Source organism: Ascaphus truei, chromosome 1 (genome assembly GCF_040206685.1).
Source record: "Ascaphus truei isolate aAscTru1 chromosome 1, aAscTru1.hap1, whole genome shotgun sequence".
NCBI lineage: Eukaryota > Metazoa > Chordata > Amphibia > Anura > Ascaphidae > Ascaphus > Ascaphus truei.
The window spans coordinates 47,460,283-47,481,569 of NC_134483.1; the positions used below are offsets into that span (position 1 = coordinate 47,460,283).

The following is a 21,287-nucleotide window of genomic DNA, read 5'->3' on the forward strand; positions in this document are numbered from 1 at the left end:
TCTGAAGAGTCGTTTTTTCAATACATCAGAAACTGCTGAAGCACCACAGGGCTGAGGACAAGGGAGAGGAGGGGTTAGGCAGGACAACTGTCCCGGACCTGGTGACAGAGGGGCTTGGTGTTTCGAACCCAGAAGTTAGGCCCAGATACCTCCATCGGCCTCCTGGGCAAGTCCCTACCTCATCACCAGTTAGAGCCTGGATTCTCCCTCTGAACAACTTGTCAGCACCCCTGACTATCCAGAACCACCACCAGGTGGAGACTAGTCCTTTTCTCCCGAGAAAGCGGCCGCCAGCCCTGCGTAGTTATCAAGCAGACGCATTGGGTGAATCTCAATTAATGTTAAAATCTTTTAGAATGTGCAGAACTATGCTTAATAGGCCCTACGCCCACGTTTCACAGGGACACACACAAAGTACCTCTACAAAGTCGTGTTTGGACATGACAGCAAGTTTGGAAAACGTTGGATCCTTACGTTATCGTCCGGCACCTCCTCACAAAGAAAGGCGATCCTGAAATTTGTGCAGATAAGTTTTCCGTAGACCCCACGCTGCGAACTTTCATCCTGCGTGCACTTCAACACGGTATTGGCCTCACACAGCAACAACTCTCCTAGAAATTAGGCAACACAAACAAACCATTATAATTACCACTCGGGAATGCGGCATACAAATTCAGAACGGAAATGGTCAAAATGACGGATGGGGCTTGAATCCAGGTATTGAACAGACTGCTATAAAATAATTGTGTGCGATTTGTTAACATGGCAAGATGAAAGTTGCAGGGGTTTGACTTTAGTGCCTCCCTTTTGCCAAGTGCCCGTCTGTCTCTCCCTCTTCTCACAATTGATCAGTTGCCAATGAGGGGAGGGCAAAGGGTGGGGAAAACCCCTACCGAAAATAACTTAATTCCCAAAGTAAAATATTTACTGTACAGTGGAGCACAATTCTTGAAGAAAGACAATTACATTGCTACTTTATTTTTTACTAAAAAAATGTTTTTCTCTTTTTGTGAGCTGCATCTTTGTTTGTCCTACTTCTGACCAGCCTTGCACCATACGGTAAAACTGAAGATGGGCGACGTAATCTCTATCTATCTATATTTATTTTTTTGTTACTTAACTTTTTATTACAACCAGGGAAAGGAGGGGGGGGGAAAGGGAAAGGACCCTCACTACTGCCAAGGCTGAGGTGCTGCAATCAGGGGAAATAACTCAATAGCTAAACGAAAGAAAAGAACCCCTATGTTGAGAGCACTCTGGTGGCTGGTGAACTGATATTGCTAGACCAGGAACTAAGGTAAGTACACTAACTAATTGTAATGGTGAATACGTTAAAATAAACTTTATTAGGAGGAATCCTCAAATAAAATATATAGGTCAGTGGGTAGACCTCTCTGTGAGGTATACCTGAACAAATAAGTGAAATATAAAATAAGGGGGGGGAATTTAAGGATAATTACCCATACTGGAAATAATCTAGCCTTTTGATAATACCGCCATCCAATATGTGGTAACTAGGTGACACAGAGGACAAGTTCATTTGTATGAGCCAATACCTGTTGGATCTGTTGTATATGCCTATCGCTGGGTGAAGGCTCAGCAATAGCAGATTGGTATGCTCACAGGGTAACCAATCCCCTCATTGGAACATCTTAAATTAGACACATTCTGTATGTTCAATAGTGTGGATAAAGTATAAGCAGAGGCTGAGAAGCTACTGTAAGAAGTTCATAGCCCACATAAGCAGATACCTTTCATCAGGGTGTCTTTTGTCTGGACAGAAAGGCAGACTGTATACGTCTGTCAGAATGTCTATTGACAGATAAGCTGAGCATATATTTATAATATTACATAAAAGATGATACCGCAGCGTTAAAGCGGGTAAGTGTAATGTTCAGCGCACTAGCTGGTATCCCAGGAGCATATGTTCTGCCTTAGATAGGTATACAGCACTATTAGACTGATAGTTAATGAATATATACACTGAAAGTGTGGTTGTTTATAGGGCTGCGAGTCAGACAGGTTGGCAGACTAGTTTTGTCTGACAAGATGTCATCAGTGACCACGTCTTATGTCCAGGGAACCTTGATGGGTCCCATAAATCAAGCTATCTGGCTATATACTCCTTGGCATTGAAAGTGTCAAATGTGCTTAAGGTGCAATAATCTGCTTAAAAGTTTCATAGGATATCTGCAAATGGGGTGATACACCCGTGTGTATCACTCTTCAGAAGGTAGTGAAAACTAAAATAATTATATAACATACACACTGCGTGACTGGACAAAGTAGCAGACTGCAAACGTCTGACACTATGTCTCCAACTGTCACGGCTTACACTGCGCTGTTAGTACATCAGTAAATGGTCATATGTCTCTACGGCAGTGCAGTGCCTTTGATTCCCCCTCCAAAGTGCAGAGACGTTTGGTCTGTGTACCGTGTAACTCCAACCGTGGGAGATGGAGTACAGAGTTTAGTCAATGAGCATGGGTGACGGGCAGGAAGTCTCTGTTACCGCCCCCAATGACGTTGGTACGTCTACTGCCGACGTACAAAGCCGTCGGCAGTAGACGTACCAACGTCATTGGGGCCGGTAACAGAGACTTCCTGCCCGTCACCCATGCTCATTGACTAAACTCTGTACTCCATCTCCCACGGTTGGAGTTACACGGTACACAGACCAAACGTCTCTGCACTTTGGAGGGGGAATCAAAGGCACTGCACTGCCGTAGAGACATATGACCATTTACTGATGTACTAACAGCGCAGTGTAAGCCGTGACAGTTGGAGACATAGTGTCAGACGTTTGCAGTCTGCTACTTTGTCCAGTCACGCAGTGTGTATGTTATATAATTATTTTAGTTTTCACTACCTTCTGAAGAGTGACACACACGGGTGTATCACCCCATTTGCACATATCCTATGAAACTTTTAAGCAGATTATTGCACCTTAAGCACATTTGACACTTTCAATGCCAAGGAGTATATAGCCAGATAGCTTGATTTATGGGACCCATCAAGGTTCCCTGGACATAAGACGTGGTCACTGATGACATCTTGTCAGACAAAACTAGTCTCCCAACCTGTCTGACTCGCAGCCCTATAAACAACCACACTTTCAGTGTATATATTGATTAACTATCAGTCTAATAGTGCTGTATACCTATCTAAGGCAGAACATATGCTCCTGGGATACCAGCTAGTGCGCTGAACATTACACTTACCCGCTTAAACACTGCGGTATCATCTTTTATGTAATATTATAAATATATGCTCAGCTTATCTGTCAATAGACATTCTGACAGACGTATACAGTCTGCCTTTCTATCCAGACAAAAGACACCATGATGAAAGGTATCTGCTTATGTGGGCTATGAACTTCTTACAGTAGCTTCTCAGCCTCTGCTTATACTTTATCCACACTATTGAACATACAGAATGTGTCTAATTTAAGATATTCCAATGAGGGAATTGGTTACCGGGTTACTCTGTGAGCATACCAATCTGCTATTGCTGAGCCTTCACCCAGTGATAGGCATATACAACAGATCCAACAGGTATTGGCTCACACAAATTAACTCGTCCTCTGTGTCACCCAGTTACCACATATTGGATGGCAGTATTATCAAAAGACTAGATTATTTCCAGTATGGTCAATTATCCTTAAATCTCCCCCCCCCCTTATTTTATATTTCGCTTATTTGTTCAGGTATACCTCACACAGAGGTCTACCCACTGACCTATATATTTTATTTGAGGATTCCTCCTTATAAAGTTTATTTGAACGTATTCACCATTACAATTAGTTAGTGTACTTACCTTAGTTCCTGGTCTAGCAATATCAGCTCACCAGCCACCAGAGTGCTCTCAACATAGGGGTTCTTTCTTAACTTTTTATTAATTGTTTTTCAGAATTTAGGGAAGGGGATACATAAAAATTAAATAATTTTTAATGTGTGCTGCACAAGATACAATTAGAAGTTAACATCCAATTTATATGATAACTATTTACACTAATATATTCGGGGACAATATAAGAGCTTTCAAAAGAACTAGGTCATCCCTTAATGTTGGAGAAAAGGAGATTTCACCAATAAAGGAAAGGGTTCTTTACAGTAAGGGCAGTTCAAATATGGAGTTTGTTACCCATGGAGACTGTGATGGCAGATACAAAAGATATCTTGGGAGGGGGCGGAAAGGTTGGACATCTTTTTAGAAAGGAAAGGTATAAAGGGATATACCAAATATATAAACATGGGAAGGATGTTGATCCAGGGAGTACTCGATTGTGAATATTTGGAGTCAGAAAATAATTTATTTTTCCCCTTATGAGATATCATTGGATGATATGGCATTGGGGTTTTTTGTTTGCCTTCCTCTGGATCAAAAAGTAAATATAGATATAGTATAAAGTATCTGTCGTCTAAATTTTGTATAGGTTGAACTTGATGGACGTACGTCTTTTTTCAACCTCATCTACTATGTAACTATATGGTAATTACCGTCTTTTATCACAGGTTTTCCAAATCCTGTGCCTCAGGACAAATGTTTTAAATTAGTCTCTTCAGAACCAATAGGCCCGGCTCAGAAAGCTTCCTATTAATAGCTGTAAGTGAAATAACAGTGGGACTTTGGAATAAGTATAAATCTCAATGAGAACTACTTATGCAATATCCAATTCGAAAAAGGAAGTGCTTTACAAATGGCAGGTAGAAGAATAAATGGCTAAAAATAAAGTGATGCCCACAGATACATATTCCCCCCAAAAAGGACACCAACAACAAATTTGCCCCTGGGATTTGGATGAAACAATTGTCACAATGCAAAGAGGCGGTAGAAACTCTGGTACATCTTAGACAGAGCACAGAGTTAACAATACACACTTTGTTGGTCGCGATTTCCTTATTTCCTTCCGTTCAATATACATTACATCACTGGAGAGGCTACCAGAGCACACTTCCTAGAAAGGAAATGGCTAAGAGTAATCAGAAATAAGTTGAAACTAGAAGTTATTTAGAGCCTGTGGGGAAAGCATTTGAAAAACACAATTGTTTGACATTATGACAAACATGAGTTATTTAACCCCTTAGCTGTTAGGGTAGCCTGGACACATTGCAGAGCGCAAATCCCTTATTGCAGCGATTGAGTTAAAACTACATGCTAGGCTCACAGCCACAGAGCGACAGCAACAACCTGTCTCCTTTTAATTCCTGATAAGTATAGCATACAGTGAACAGACATTGGTCCTCATGACGTAGTCATTTGTTCATATTTTAATTTACTCTCTCCTCCCATTATAATGTCCTGAGGGACAGGAATCCATGTCAAGCACAGGATGTGGTCTTGATCCTGCAGCTTAGGGAGCCTTTATCTCTAACATTTAAAGACACAACTGGCTTTCCTCTAAACATAGCAGATCGGTGACGGAACTTATCATAATCTTCTCTGAGCCACATAAATACAACGCCTTTACATTGCTACACCTCAAGGCAAACACTGCCTAGTTACACGAAGTTCTGAAAACTATTGACAATGAGCGGTGCATGTTCTTGGTTGATTTGCTAAACTGGGGGCTGAAAAGGAACCATTTCACCTCGAAATTCAAGGTGAGGAAGGGTGACGAAAGCCGAGTTCAGCACCATGCTGCTAAAACTACCTGGCGTGCATTACTAACTCACCAACTCACCACCGCTACTGCAAAGTCTAACAAGGCAAGTTGGGGAATTGTTTTGGAAACCGGGCTAAGTAACCAGGGAACATTACAATGATTGCAGCCAGCAGACTGATTTGAGGGCCAGCTTCTAAGTAACCTGGTCAGTAGCAGGCATGATGAGATGTGTAAAGGCAGTTTTATAGACACTTCAATTTATCTAAAAGTTGCCAAGTAAATGAGATTACTGCTTCATGCTAACGTTCTTGCAACCCAAAGAAAGGTTTAGTAAAAAAAAAAAAAAAAAAAGTGTGATGCTTTTTTTGTTCATGTTTTAGATTGGTCTTCACTTTCAGAAGAGTAGATTTGATAGACTGTAGGAGGTGATACCTACATCAAACCTGTTTTTTCCCCCCAGGACCAATACACATACTAGAACTCTGAACTACTTCTAGTATTGTTACATTTACCTGGCAATAATGGAATATTTCCCACCGCCTCTGCAGGATCTTTTTCTTTTACATCTATCTCCTGTCAAAAAAAGAAAAAAGGGAAGACATTAGAATGTTTCCATCCCGCTGGGACCAGAAGAAACATTAACCATTATATTTGTAAGGAAAAATAACACTGCAAGCACCAGGTAACCTGAAGACTCAGAAAACTGACACTGGAAGTGAGGCACGTATAACACATGTAACCTTTTCATGGTAACTGCTCTGTCCTGTAGGTTCCAGTATTACGGCTCTTAAACCAGCAACCCAAACAGACCGTTTAACATGGGTTTGAAGCAGGGGGTCTCCGGAGATGACCCCAGTTATTTCAGCTTCAGTGATCCCCTGCTTCCCGAGATAACCGGCACCCGTACAGCAGGTCTAACAGGTCATTGACATGTGGGGCAATAGGAAGCCGCACCGGATGACATCATGGCTTCCTATTGGCAAGAGGGACACGGGAGATTTGAACACCGCCATTACGAGAACCTCAGGTACCCAGCCATAGCTGCTACCGGTATCTCAGGAAGCAGGATGTTCACAGAGCTGAAATTAATGGGGTTCATGCTCCAAAGACCCCCCTGCTTCAATCCTATGTTAAAAGCTTTAATCCCTTCACACCCAGTGAGGCCATCGACAATTGGCAAATGAATGAGAACCAAGCATCTCTGGCAATGAATGTGATACATTAAGAAAATTACAATTGTGAAGTTGATGCACACTTTGAGGTTTGGACATCAAGTGCACACACAATGAAATTGAAGTGTACACAATGAAAATAGTGCGTTAAAGAGAAGGCTGGATCAGAGCTGCAAGCAGCTGCAACCAGCACCGGGGACAGTTCAGCAGCTGCCCCTAATTCCTCTTGTACTATCAGCAACATGCTCTCAGAATTTGCTGCCGGCAACAAATGGCAAAAAATGTAAAGACGCCTATGGCAGAAGGGAGAATGCGGGCAAGGTACAGCCGCTTCCTAAGCATCACCGTGTCTTTTAACAGTGGTCTCCAGCTCCTACAGGAAAGCTTGGAGCTTAAGCTGTTATATACTGTGTGCGGCCGTGGCGTGCCACACACGTTTTGTGTATAATGTGCGCGGGTGTATGACTGTATGTGTGTATGTGTGTGTAATTTATTATTTATTTAAAAAAAAAAAACACACATTGGTAAAAATAAAATATTTATTAACATTGTGCAGACACACACACACACACACACACACACACACACACACACACACACACACGTTTCAGCGCGAAATCATTGTATTCCCCGTCGTCCCCGCTGTCGGCCGGATGCACGACCACAGCCGTGCGCGGGCCTTATAATTGGCTGAGGTTAGTTAACCCTTCTTCTATACAAAGGCCGCGCGCGGCCACTAAAGAACAAACCTTAGCCGTTGACCAAAGCAATGTAATGCTGACCCCTCAGACAACAGATCTCATTTAAAAATATTTCCCAGAAGAACAGTAGTTGTGAAAGCTGCTGCCAGCTACCAGTGAGGTGCGGTTCCACACAGCAGCCATCCCCAGCACTGGCAAGAGCAAAGTATACATTTACAGGACTTAAATTAAAACAAAAATTACCTATAATGGAAATATGACTATAGTAAAACACCACCAGAAAAGGGCATTACAGGCAGTCCTCATTTTACAACGAATGGCTTATCCAACGCTATGCAATGCATACCTATGTTCATTTTTACAACGCCAAAACGGCTTATCCAACGCTCTTACGGCGCTTTGCAACGTTGTATATGTGTATATGTGTGTATATATATGACAAAAAGAAGACAGCGCGGCTCCCATAGCATAATACTGTAATTTAATAAAGGTATAGGCTGATAGAATAAGGTCACTTACAATATAAAAAATGATTACAAACTGGTTAAATCCAAGGTCAATACTTGTCCGACTGGGACTAATGGTACCAATGGTATCGGATCTAACCAAGCGAATTGTCCTAGGTTCATCACTCAATTTAACCAATCTGCATATAAAATCAAAAAGGTATTGAACAGCCACTGGAATATTCTCAGGAATGATCCTTTCCTGGGACCTACTCTACCCACGTGTATCCCCACGTGTTACGTACAGAAAGGCTAGGAACATCAAGAATATTGTGGCCCCTAGTCAATCGACTACGATGAGAGCAACTACGGGTGGGAATTCAGCTGTGTCTGACCTTCTCTCCGGCAATTTTTCATGTGGACGTAACAGATGTCTTACATGTAAAGATCTTACTGCCGGGGACAAATTCTGCTCTTTCTCCAACCAGAGAGAGCATTAAGTGAGGGGCAGGATCAACCGTCTTTCCGCCTATGTGGTCTATCTCATATCGTGCTCTTGTGGTCCCCAATATATAGGGAGAACCATTCGTCCTATGAGCACTAGGTTTCTAGAGCATAGACGTAAAATCATTAATGGTAATCTCGCTCATAGTCTCGCTAAACATTTCTCCATCTGCCATAACAAAGATCCTGCATCTCTCACGATTAGGGGTATTGAGCACGTGTCAGTGTCTCTCATTGGGGGTGATAGATTCAGGAGGTTGTGTCTTAGAGAGACCTTCTGGATTTATACACTGGACACTTTGTCACCCAAGGGGTTCAATGAACATATAGATACGAGCACGTTGGTGTAACATCTCTCTGGTCCCCTTGCTCGCCTGTTGACTACATCATCCTGTTTATACAACATCCATTGGCATATCAAAAGATAATACTCTTTGTGATATATTTTTGATATGATAAACTATTGTTGAAATTACAGTTGGAGTGTTGTTATATTAACTATATCTTAAATACCTCTAGATCCTTTATTAATATCGATTATTTAGGTGCATAGTTATTTTATTTATTTTTATATATGTTTGAAAAGTTCTCATGGTTTTTATAGCATTAAATATTGAATAATATACATCAAAATATGCTCTCTCTCTATAGATGTCTACTACTTGATGTGTGGAACATTGTTGTTCTAAATGTGTATGAGGCTATATCTGTAAGACCCAAACAAAAATATCTACATTATCAAGTGGTTTATTTTATTATTATTATAATGTTTTATTATTGTCTAGTATATATTACATTTATCTGTAATTTGGATTATTCATGTTTTTAGCAGCATTATTGTTTATCAGTATGTTTTAAAGATATATTTGTTATTATTATTATCAATGTAATGGTTTTATACTCATTTTAATTCTTTATGGATTTTTCATGTTTTTTGTGTTCCCTCATCTACCTCATGTTTCTTCATATGTTGTCCTTTTCCATGTCTTCCCCTCATCCAGCCCCAAAGTTAATTATGCAAGCATCCAATTATCACTCATGTGCTTCAAATGTATCTATTAGCACTGTTCTATAAATGTTGTCTTTTATTAGTTAAGTGCCATCCCCTGAGGAAGGCGCATGCAGCGACGAAACGCGTAGAGAAGAAGTCATTTGGACTTTAAAATATATATTTTTAATCCAAGTACTTTTGGCATTCATCCGCCAAACTTTGGAGCCCGTCCGCTTTGTTTATTCACATTTTTACAGTGAATAGAGCAGAGTCTGCCGTTATGGTATCTAGTCTCATCCACGGCCGCCAACTCTCGCGGGATTTGAGCATCAGCAGGAGATCGTGCGCGCGCATCTCCCTGACGTCCGCAGCAGGCGCGGTTTGACACACTACACACGGATCAGCAAACGGAGGGTCCTGCGGGTGATGTCAAAGACCTTTTAACCACTGTTTGTAATCTCTTTTTATATTGTAAGTGTCCTTATTCTATCAGCTTATACCTTTATTAAATTACAGTATTATGCTATGGGAGCCGCGCTGTCCTCTTTTTGTCTTATAGATTGAGAGGAAGTTGGTTGTTCCTGAGGACTGGCAGCGACACCTAGCAGCTGATTGCAGACACTTTTGTTTGTTCTTTTCTCTTTGGGGCATCCCTTTTCCTTTCTCCCTGTTTGTGTGTCTGTTGTTGTTTTGTTTGTTTGTCTATTGTGGCATACTGGTATATCATCTAGTATACATTGGTTTAACTGGTTAATTACCTATTTTATGTGGATTTACCCATCTGTCCGGTTTTCCAGCTAGCGCAGCTGTATAATATAATATAATATATATATATATATATATATATATACACACACACACACACACGTTGCAAAGCGTCGTAAGAGCGTATATATATATATAATATTATACTATATAATATATTATTTATTATGTTATAATTATATATATATATATATATATATATATATATATATATATATATATGCAAATATAGCTGTATGCTCATCTGCATGTCTTAGGCAGGTCTGCAACCCCGCCTTTCCCCATTATCACCCAGCATACAGCACTTCCACTGCAGCAAGGGATTCTGGGAAATGACATGCAAATGAGCACACAGTGTCACTTTTTGCCTCAATAACCATTTTTAACATGGTTCCCTATAGGCTTAAGCTTGCTGCATGGTCACAGCTTTGAGCACAGCCAGGGTTAAGGTGCATACCCAGAAAACCACCCACAGACAGCTGTTTCGACCTTGATGGGTCTCATCAGTGTGGGGTTGATTTTACTGGGAATGCAAGAGAGGCTTATGGGATAGGCCAAACCATAATACTGAGTTAAGTTATGGTGAGTAAAAAAAGTGACAAAAACCCTCCACAGGAAAGCAAATATGCAAATATAGCTGTATGCTCATCTGCATGTCTTAGGCAGGTCTGCAACCCCGCCTTTCCCCATTATCACCCAGCATACAGCACTTCCACTGCAGCAAGGGATTCTGGGAAATGACATGCAAATGAGTTTGGCCTATCCCATAAGCCTCTCTTGCATTCCCAGTAAAATCAACCCCACACTGATGAGACCCATCAAGGTCGAAACAGCTGTCTGTGGGTGGTTTTCTGGGTATGCACCTTAACCCTGGCTGTGCTCAAAGCTGTGACCATGCAGCAAGCTTAAGCCTATAGGGAACCATGTTAAAAATGGTTATTGAGGCAAAAAGTGACACTGTGTGCTCATTTGCATGTCATTTCCCAGAATCCCTTGCTGCAGTGGAAGTGCTGTATGCTGGGTGATAATGGGGAAAGGCGGGGTTGCAGACCTGCCTAAGACATGCAGATGAGCATACAGCTATATTTGCATATTTGCTTTCCTGTGGAGGGTTTTTGTCACTTTTTTTACTCACCATAACTTAACTCAGTATTATATATATATATATATATATATATAATACAGTATATACACCAGGGCTGCACAACACGCGGCCCGCCTGGCCTCTCTGTGCGGCCCTCAATGAAATTAAAAAAAAAATTTGAAAAAAAAATGGCGCCCCTTCCCTGCTCCCAACGTGGGGCGGATGCATGGCCCCCCCTGGAAATATGCAGAGGCAGCTGAGCCGCGGCCCGGGATTGGATGGGAGGCGGGGCTAGCAGCAGCCACGCTCTCCCGCGCTTTTGCACACCAGCCAGTGCAGCACCTGGAGCTTCTGTCTATTTCATTACCTCACCCGTGGCCGCATAAGGTAGGGACCCGTGGGACCAGGAGAGAGGGGGCAAAGAAGCTTGGGGGGGGGCGAGGGAGATTGGGGGTTGGGGGGGGCAGGGGTGGGGGCCGCCACGTGCCCTCCCGCTCTCCCGCTGTAACTCCCCATCCGGCACCCAGACTCTCCCTCTGGCCCTCCCTTCTGCACCCCGGCAGTGTGGTCGCATAGGCAGGGAGTGGGACCCGTGGGACCAGGGAGAGATGGAGATGCGGGGGAGAGAGGGAGATTGGGGGGGGCAAAGAAGCTTGGGGGGGCGAGGGAGAGATGGGAGATTCAGGGGGGGAGTGAGATGGGAGATGCAGAGGGGGGGGGAGAGATGGGAGATGCAGAGGGGGGGGGAGAGATGGGAGATGCAGAGGGGGGGGGGAGAGATGGGAGATGCAGAGGGGGGGAGAGATGGGAGATGCAGGGGGGGGGGAGTGAGATGGGAGATGCAGGGGGGGGAGGGATGGGGAGAGATGGGAGATGCAGGGGGGGAGAGATGGGAGATGAGAGGGGGGGGAGAGATGGGAGATGCAGAGGGGGGGGGAGAGATGGGAGATGCAGGGGGGGGGGAGTGAGATGGGAGATGCTGGGGGGGGAGAGATGGGAGATGCAGGGGGGGAGAGATGGGAGATGCAGAGGGGGGGGGGGGAGAGATGGGAGATTCAGAGGGGGGGGAGAGATGGGAGATGCAGAGGGGGGGGGGGGAGAGATGGGAGATGCAGAGGGGGGGGGGGAGAGATGGGAGATGCAGGGGGGGGAGTGAGATGGGAGATGCAGGGGGGGGAGTGAGATGGGAGATGCAGGGGGGGAGAGATGGGAGATGCAGAGGGGGGGGGAGAGATGGGAGATGCAGAGGGGGGGAGAGATGGGAGATGCAGGGGGGGGAGTGAGATGGGAGATGCAGGGGGGGGAGGGGTGGGGAGAGATGGGAGATGCAGGGGGGGAGAGATGGGGAGAGATGGGAGATGCAGGGGGGGGGAGAGATGGGAGATGCAGGGGGGGATGGGAGATGCAGGGGGGGATGGGAGATGCAGGGGGGGGAGAGATGGGAGATGCAGGGGGGGGAGAGATGGGAGATGCAGGGGGGGAGAGATGGGAGATGCAGGGGGGGGAGAGATGGGAGATGCAGGGGGGGGGGGGGTGAGATGGGAGATGGAGGGGGGGAGAGATGGGAGATGCAGGGGGGGAGAGATGGGAGATGCAGGGGGGGGAGAGATGGGAGATGCAGGGGGGGAGAGATGGGAGATGCAGGGGGGGAGAGATGGGAGATGCAGGGGGGGGAGAGATGGGAGATGCAGGGGGGGGAGAGATGGGAGATGCAGGGGGGGGGGAGAGATGGGAGATGCAGGGGGGGGGGAGAGATGGGAGATGCAGGGGGGGGGAGAGATGGGAGATGCAGGGGGGGGGTGAGATGGGAGATGCAGGGGGGGGAGAGATGGGGAGATATGGGAGATGCAGGGGGGGAGAGATGGGAGATGCAGGGGGGGGAGAGATGGGAGATGCAGGGGGGGAGAGATGGGAGATGCAGGGGGGGGGAGATGGGAGATGCAGGGGGGGAGATGGGAGATGCAGGGGGGGGAGTGAGATGGGAGATGCAGGGGGGGGAGAGATAGGGGAGAGATGGGAGATGCAGGGGGGGGGAGAGATGGGAGATGCAGGGGGGGGAGAGTGATGGGAGGTGCAGGATGATGATGAGGTGCTGGAGGAGAGACGATGATGATGATGATGATGATGATTTTACCCGTGCGGCCCAATTTGTTTTTCCTTGGAGCAGTTCGGCCCTCCGCACTTTACGAGTTGTGCAGGCCTGATATACACTATATAAAATGTATGTGTGTGCTGCATATCTTATTGCCTGCGTAAAATATTTGGTGTATTTTAGTGTTAAAAATGCCTTCAGGAACGGAACCTTTCATTTAAAAAGTGTTCCTATGGGAAAACGTGTTTCGTTTTACAACGTTTCGCTATCCAACGCCATTTTGAGTAACGCATTGTGTTGGATAACCGAGGACTGCCCGTACATGTTTATTAACCATGTATTTAAACAATGTATCCGGCCGCTCTTCCTTCTCTTACCGTGCCCCCCAAAACTGGAACAACCTACCAGAGACTCTCACATCCGACCAGTTTAAGTTCTTTCAAAACTAAGGCTGTCTCACATTTTAATCTGGTCTGTAATTGTTATATACGCCTATAACATCTCTCTTAATGTGCATGCAATGTCTTGTATATAATGTATAACCCTGCTCACTTAATGTAATCATGTATCTGTCATCATAACTATGCCCCGGACATACTTGAAAACGAGAGGTAACTCTCAATGTATTACTTCCTGGTAAAACATTTTATAAATAAAAAATGAATTAATGCCCTTGCTGGCAGTTGAATGGGGCATTAATAAAAAGCAACAAGAGGTTATTGCAACAGAGAAATAGTTTAAAGTAATTAGCAGTGATAAAATAGCATTTAATGTTCGGCTGAACTTGTTTGTCAGATTTTAAAGCTGCAGTTCAAGCAATATGATACATGTGTTTTTTTTTTTAAATTAAAATAAATAAATAAATCACATCCCCTTCCTCTTCTGAGACAGGCTCTGGCACACCTCTTTTGCCCTCTCTCTAGCAGTGCACCAATTGCTTATAGTGACTGCCTGGTCACATGATCTTCACCACAGAACTTTGCATCTTTGGTCCTCTTCTGCTGCACTGACAGTGATATAGAAAAACCCAGAGCCGAATTTTTGCCAATCAATCGGCAATTTAGTTAATCCCTTATCAGTGTGCAGATTGTATGCACATATTGAATGGAATATCAAATAAATATATAATATATATATATATATATATATTATTTTTTTTTAAATGGCAGCTTGAACTGCTGCTTTAAAAAGGTGCAGTTCCTGCCAATATACCCTGCAAAGACAGCTCCATGCCATGCCTTTTCCAGCAAAATTAACAAACCTTTTTATTTTTTTCTAGCTATTGGCGATTTTATTTTTATTTAAAAAAAGGCCCACCGCCTGCAGTAGTGTTCACATGGCAACTCTGGCTGTTTATTCTCATTGTTGCCACTTCCGCAGGCAGCACAGAATCAGACTAAAGTGTCACATTTAAATTTAAAAAAAATATGTGGCATCTTTACCCTCTGCGTGCTAGAGGGGCCAGAGCACCATAGTGTGACCGCCCCTCTAGTACACCGTGACCAGGTAACTATCCTAGGAGCAATCACGAGATTGCAGCATCACTGACGTGCGACGACACGAACAGAAGAGGGAGGAGTCCAATGTTAATGTGCCGACTAGAGCGCACTCAAAACGCTCCACAGGCTTAAAACCCATCATCATGTAGCCACCAAGTCATAGGGCCCCCGGAGAGAGACCCAATGACATGGTGGCTATGTATGTATGCATGTCTAATACACGTGACAATCATATAAATAACAAATAAGACAAATAACAGAACATGGGAATAAGTGCTTGACACATGAAAGTAACATTTAGGAAAAGGAGTCCCTGCTCTGAAGAGCTTACAATCTAATTGGTAGGTAGGAAGAACGTACAGAGACGGTAGGAGAGCGTTCTGGTAAATGGGTCTCCAGGGGGTCAAGCTTTATGTATCATATGTATAGTATTAGCCGCGGAGCTACTCATATGCTTCATTAAGCAGGTGTGTTTTGGGTCTAAAAGGTGAATAGAGAGGGTGCTTGTCGGGTATTGAGGGGAGGGGCATTTCAGAGGTGTGGGGCAGTCAGTGAGAAAGGTTTAAGGCAGGAGAGGGCTTTAGATACAAAGGGGGTAGAGTCGGGATGGTGCATAGCGAGAAATTAGAGCTGAGATGTAAGAAGGGGCACAAGAGTGTAAAGCTTTAAAAGGGAGGAGGAAAATTGAGTGTGAGAAGCGGGATTTGATAAGAAGCTAGGAGAATGATATCTGCCGGGGAGACGCTGAGACAGATCTAGGCCGAGGGCATGGTCAGCGCCGTGCTGAGCCGCGCTCACACTCAGCAGTGAGCCCCTGCTGCCGCAATGAGAGCGGCTTTAGCAGGGGCTCGCACACGCTGCCGCAGGCGTGCGGAAGCGTAGCCGACAATTCAATTTTAGTTTCGGCGCTCACGGGAGCGCAGGGCCGGTCAAGTGAGCGGCTCGTCCAATGAGGGCGAACCAGCTCCGTGACGTCACTGGCCCGCCCCCCCGACGGCACGCGAACTAAGGCCAGGGAAAGCACCCGCTTTCACGCAGCTTCAGCGCGCCTCTGCACAGCTAAAGTCACTATGGACAGCCTTAGGAAAGAGTAAAGTGATTCTGGCAGCAGCATTTAGGATAGATTGTAGGGGAGACAGGTGAGGCTATGTCATTAGGCACTCAACTTCTACAATAATGTTCTTTTAACGTCTGAATTAATTGAGAAAAGAGTCTTAGCAGCCATATTAATTTAGGTTTTGAAAGCAGGGAAGGGGAAGAAAAAAAAAAAAAAAAAAAAAGGAAGAAGGTGAACAAATCTCTTTCAAGTTTAAATTAAACATGGGAATTGTCCCTTTAATGCAGGGGTGGGGAACGTCCGGCCCGTGGGCCAAACTGTTTTGGTCCGGCCCCCGTGAGTCAGGCGGCCGTTTGCGCGCTCGAAAGAAAAGAGGGGGGAAAAAAAAAAACTTCCCCTTTCCTGATTTGGCAATATGACAACACGAGGCAGCCAGAGTTTTTTTTTTTTTTTTTTTGCCAAGATCCCCCCCCCCCCCCCCTACGGAGCACGTCCACAGAAGAGCGAGTCTGCGGAGGAAGAAACTTGAATCTCCACACCGGGCAGCAGTTGCGGAGGTGGGCACCTGCACCGATCCCCTCCTGCTCAGATTCCCCCCCCCCCCCTGCGCACGTCCACGGACCTCCTCCGATCCCCCCCTGCTCAGAATCCCCCCCCCTGCTCAGAATATCCACCCCCTGCTCAGAATACCCGCCCCCTACTCAGAATCCCCCCCCTGCGCACTTACACGGTCCTCCTCTGATCCCCCCCCTGCTCAGAATCCCCCCCCTGCTCAGAATCCCCCCCTGCGCACTTACACGGTCCTCCTCCGATCCCCCCCTGCGCACTTACACGGTCCTCCTCCGATCCCCCCGCTGATTCCCCCCCATGCGCACGTCCACGGACCCCGCCCTGCGCACTTACACGGTCCTCCTCCTCCACACACAGGCTGCGTCCTCGCTAGCGCTGAGCGTGCGGCGCTTGGCGAGGTGATGTATGTATATATATATATATATATATATATAAGCTCACGCGATGCGTATGCGGCGGGCACACACGCTCACCAGCGCTTGAGTAAAAAATTTTTTTAAAACTTTCTAGGTTCCCCTGCATGCGATCACACATTTTATGGGGGCTCTGCAAAAGTTAATCATACCACTTGTATTGAAGTCAAGGAGACCAATGATGCTGGGATTAGGCTGCGTCCACGCTAGCGCTGAGCGGGCGGCGCTTGGTGAGTTGACTTGTATGTATGTATGTGTGTGTATATGTATATGTATATATGTATATATATATAAAAAAATATATATATAAAAAAATATATATATAAAAAAAAAATATATATATATATATATATATATATATATATATATATATATATATATAAACCATAATACTGAGTTAAGTTATGGTGAGTAAAAAAAGTGACAAAAACCCTCCACAGGAAAGCAAATATGCAAATATAGCTGTATGCTCATCTGCATGTCTTAGGCAGGTCTGCAACCCCGCCTTTCCCCATTATCACCCAGCATACAGCACTTCCACTGCAGCAAGGGATTCTGGGAAATGACATGCAAATGAGCACACAGTGTCACTTTTTGCCTCAATAACCATTTTTAACATGGTTCCCTATAGGCTTAAGCTTGCTGCATGGTCACAGCTTTGAGCACAGCCAGGGTTAAGGTGCATACCCAGAAAACCACCCACAGACAGCTGTTTCGACCTTGATGGGTCTCATCAGTGTGGGGTTGATTTTACTGGGAATGCAAGAGAGGCTTATGGGATAGGCCAAACTCATTTGCATGTCATTTCCCAGAATCCCTTGCTGCAGTGGAAGTGCTGTATGCTGGGTGATAATGGGGAAAGGCGGGGTTGCAGACCTGCCTAAGACATGCAGATGAGCATACAGCTATATTTGCATATTTGCTTTCCTGTGGAGGGTTTTTGTCACTTTTTTTACTCACCATAACTTAACTCAGTATTATGGTTTATATATATATATATATATATATATATATACATATACATATACAAGTCACCTCACCAAGCGCCGCCCGCTCAGCGCTAGCGTGGACGCAGCCTAATCCCAGCATCATTGGTCTCCTTGACTTCAATACAAGTTGTATGATTAACTTTTGCAGAGCCCCCATAAAATGACTGTGTGATCGCATGCATCTCAAGTTGTCACTTCTTGCAGCTGATTGTGTGTGATTGTGTGTGTGTGATATTGGGTGGGTGAGTGTGTGATTTTGTGTGTAGGTGAGTGTGTGATTGTGGGTGTATGTGGGTGGGTGATTGTGTGTGTGTGTGTGGGTGGGTGGGTGATTGTGTGTGTGTGTGTGTGTGGGGGGGGGGGGATTGTGTGTGTGTGTGGGGGATTGTGTGTGTGTGGGGGGGATTGTGTGTGTGTGTGTGTGTGTGTATGTGTGTGTGTGTGATTTTGTGGGTGAGTGTGTGTGTGTGTGTGTGTGTGTGTGGGGGTGATTTAGTGTGTGTGGGTGGGTGAGGGTGTGTGGGTGATTGTGTGTGTGTGTGTGTTATTTCCCCGAACCTCCCCCCACTCAGGTGTGTGTGTCTGAGAGAGAGAGAGTGGGTCTGAGAGTCTGAGAGAGAGTGTGGGTCTGAGAGTCTGCGAGAGAGTCAGAGTCTGAGAGAGAGAGAGTGAGTCTGACAGAGAGAGAGTGGATCTGAGAGTCTGAGAGAGAGAGTGAGAGTCTGAGAGAGAGAGTCTGAGAGAGAGAGTGGGTCTGAGAGAGAGAGTGGGTCTGAGAGAGAGAGTGGGTCTGAGAGAGAGAGTGGGTCTGAGAGAGTCTGAGAGAGAGAGAGAGAGAGAGTGAGTCTGAGAGAGAGAGTGAGAGTCTGCCTGAGAGAGAGAGAGAGAGAGAGAGAGAGAGAGAGAGAGAGAGTGTGTCAGAGAGAGAGAGTGGGTCTGAGAGTCTGATTTCCCTCCCCGATTTCTGTGTGTGTGTGTGTGTGTGTGCGCGCGCGCGGGCGCATGTGCGTGCGCACAGACACCAACCCGCTGTCAGTCATAGTCACCCACCACCCAAGAGTCAGTCAGTCACCCAAAGAGAAGCAGTTTCAGTCATCACATTAGTGGTGAGTTCATTAAATGTTTGACCAAATATAGCAGGCTAATTTTTAAGTTGATAATTTTGTATGGCCCTCGAATGATTTTATAAATATCAAAATGGCCCTTGCCAGAAAAAAGGTTCCCCACCCCTGCTTTAATGTGTAAGAGGGGAAAAAAATTGAAGACTAAACAGCGCAGATACAGATCACCAGAAGTCCTCAAAAATAAATATATAAATATGCCTTCCAATCAGTGTAAAGCACCAGTGAGGAGGAACATTTGAATGACAAGACTTTTTATAATAATTTCACTGGCCAAAGGGGCTTGCAAAGATTTAAATTATTCATCAGTCACGAGCAATTACAAAAGGTAAATTGTAATGCCTTTGGAAAAGAACTCTACCAAAAAACACACAGCATTTTCAACACTACTCAAACCAAATGTGACACTGCTATGGTTTCATGTGGCTCCGCTTATGATGTATGTATTTATAAAAGGTTTTACCAGGAAGTAATACATTGAGTTACCTCTCATTTTCAAGTATGTCCTGGGCACAGAGTTCTGATGACAAATACATGGTTATATTAAGTAGACTTCCACAACTGCTATTGGCTGTGTCTATAGGTCTTGAATACAGCAAGGTCGTAGCCCAATAGTTTGATTTACAGGTGCATCATATACAAATACCACTTGTTGGCACATTCACATATCTCAGACAGGTCTGCAACCCTGCTTTTCCTCATTATCTTAGGATACAATGCTTACGCTGCAGCTAGGGATTCTGGGTAATGACATACAAATGAGCATTTTACATAGAGCCCTATAAGCTTATGCCTGCAGCATTACACAGCTTTTCAGCACAGCCTGGATTAAAGAAGTGCATAGCCAGTAACCCTGCTCACAGACAGCTTTTCCACAGTTTAGGTCTCAGTGAGAGGTTGGTTGCTGGCTTTGCAATGTGAAGCGGGGAAGTGGGTATAACCAGACATTAAAAAGTTATGATGATTGATGACAAAGTACAAAAAACCTCCACCATACAGCAAATACAAATGCCCCACAGTTTACAGTGCACTAATGCAATACTTTCCATCATGTGCAGACATGCACAGGCTCAAACCAGTGTCAAAACAGAACACCAACAAGCACGTCATCATCAGATATTTATTTATTTTTAATCCGAAGACATGTTTACTTCACACAACATTTTAACAGTGAAAATAAAATGTTGAGATTGCCATTAGAGTTTCAAATCACTAACCTGTAGTTAAGGCTTTAGTTTGTCAATTAACAAATTGTCTTTTGTTTGGGGGTTGGGGGTGAATTTATCAGGGCCTACAATTACGTACGTATAAAGACATGTGCATGCACTTTCATTTCCCTGTGGGGACACACACGTGTGTACGTCCCCAAAGTTTCCCCATGTTTTTCCCATTGCCACTGCAAATGCAAACATATTCCCATGCCAATTGTTCACCATCACTGATTGCTGGTGGTTACGCTGTTAATCACTTGAAAGCGGTACATGCCATTGTAACAGCGCACGTTTTGTGCTTATTTGGGGTGTCACAGCGAGGCAAGCACAGGATACTGCAAAGGAGAGCCACATTACTCCAGGTATGTGGGATCTTCCCGAGGGCTGGCCTTCTCCCCTCAGGAAAGTTGTTCAGAGGTGGATTGAAGCTGTAGAAGATGTAGAGAGGAAGCAGTATGCATCTGAAAGCCACCTGCGGCAGCACAGTCCCTCTGAAAACATCACAAGATCACCCCGAAGACACAGAAAGCACAAGGAGGAACACTAGATCCTCCAGCAGAAAACATTGCCTCCAACTTATTATATACAGTAATGATATTCTAAAACACAGGCACTTGCATTCCCCTTCAGGTTAGGGCCCTGTATGATCCACCCACAGGTTATTATTTGGAGTCAGGCAGTGAAAGGCCTGAATATGAGCAAATTAGCCATCGACTGCAGCGGTGGATTTCGAAATTGCTGCCCTCCTCCTTCCCGATTCGCAGTGTCAAATGACGCCGCAGACGTCACATGATGTCTCGCTGCCATGGTAATGCGATGCCGTGACTTCATTTGATGCTGCGTCGTCACGTTACCATGGCAACGAAACGTCATGTTGGTGACGTCCGCGGAGTCATTTGACGCTGCGAAATCGGGGAGGAGGAGGGCGGCAGAAAGGAGGGCGACCGGCATATGCAAGTGACTTCCAAGCAGGTCCGATAGCGCAGCAAATGAATATGGGCGGACATTTTTTGCAGCCCCAAAATTGTGCCGCCCTGAGCCAGGGCCTAACGGAAATCTCGAGGTTT

General features: G+C 45.0%; 1 protein-coding gene across 1 annotated transcript in view; it reads right to left on the reverse strand.

The window, feature by feature from the left end:
* Window positions 1-21,287, reverse strand: part of LOC142487741 (myotubularin-related protein 12-like) — a 74,421-nt gene that overhangs the window by 37,759 nt on the left and 15,375 nt on the right. The window contains exons 2-3 of the mRNA XM_075587554.1: window positions 6,118-6,178; window positions 475-611 (exon numbers count right to left, since the gene is read on the reverse strand). Of these exons, the coding sequence (XP_075443669.1) occupies window positions 475-611; window positions 6,118-6,178 (198 nt within the window). The remainder of the gene's footprint in view (window positions 1-474; window positions 612-6,117; window positions 6,179-21,287) is intronic.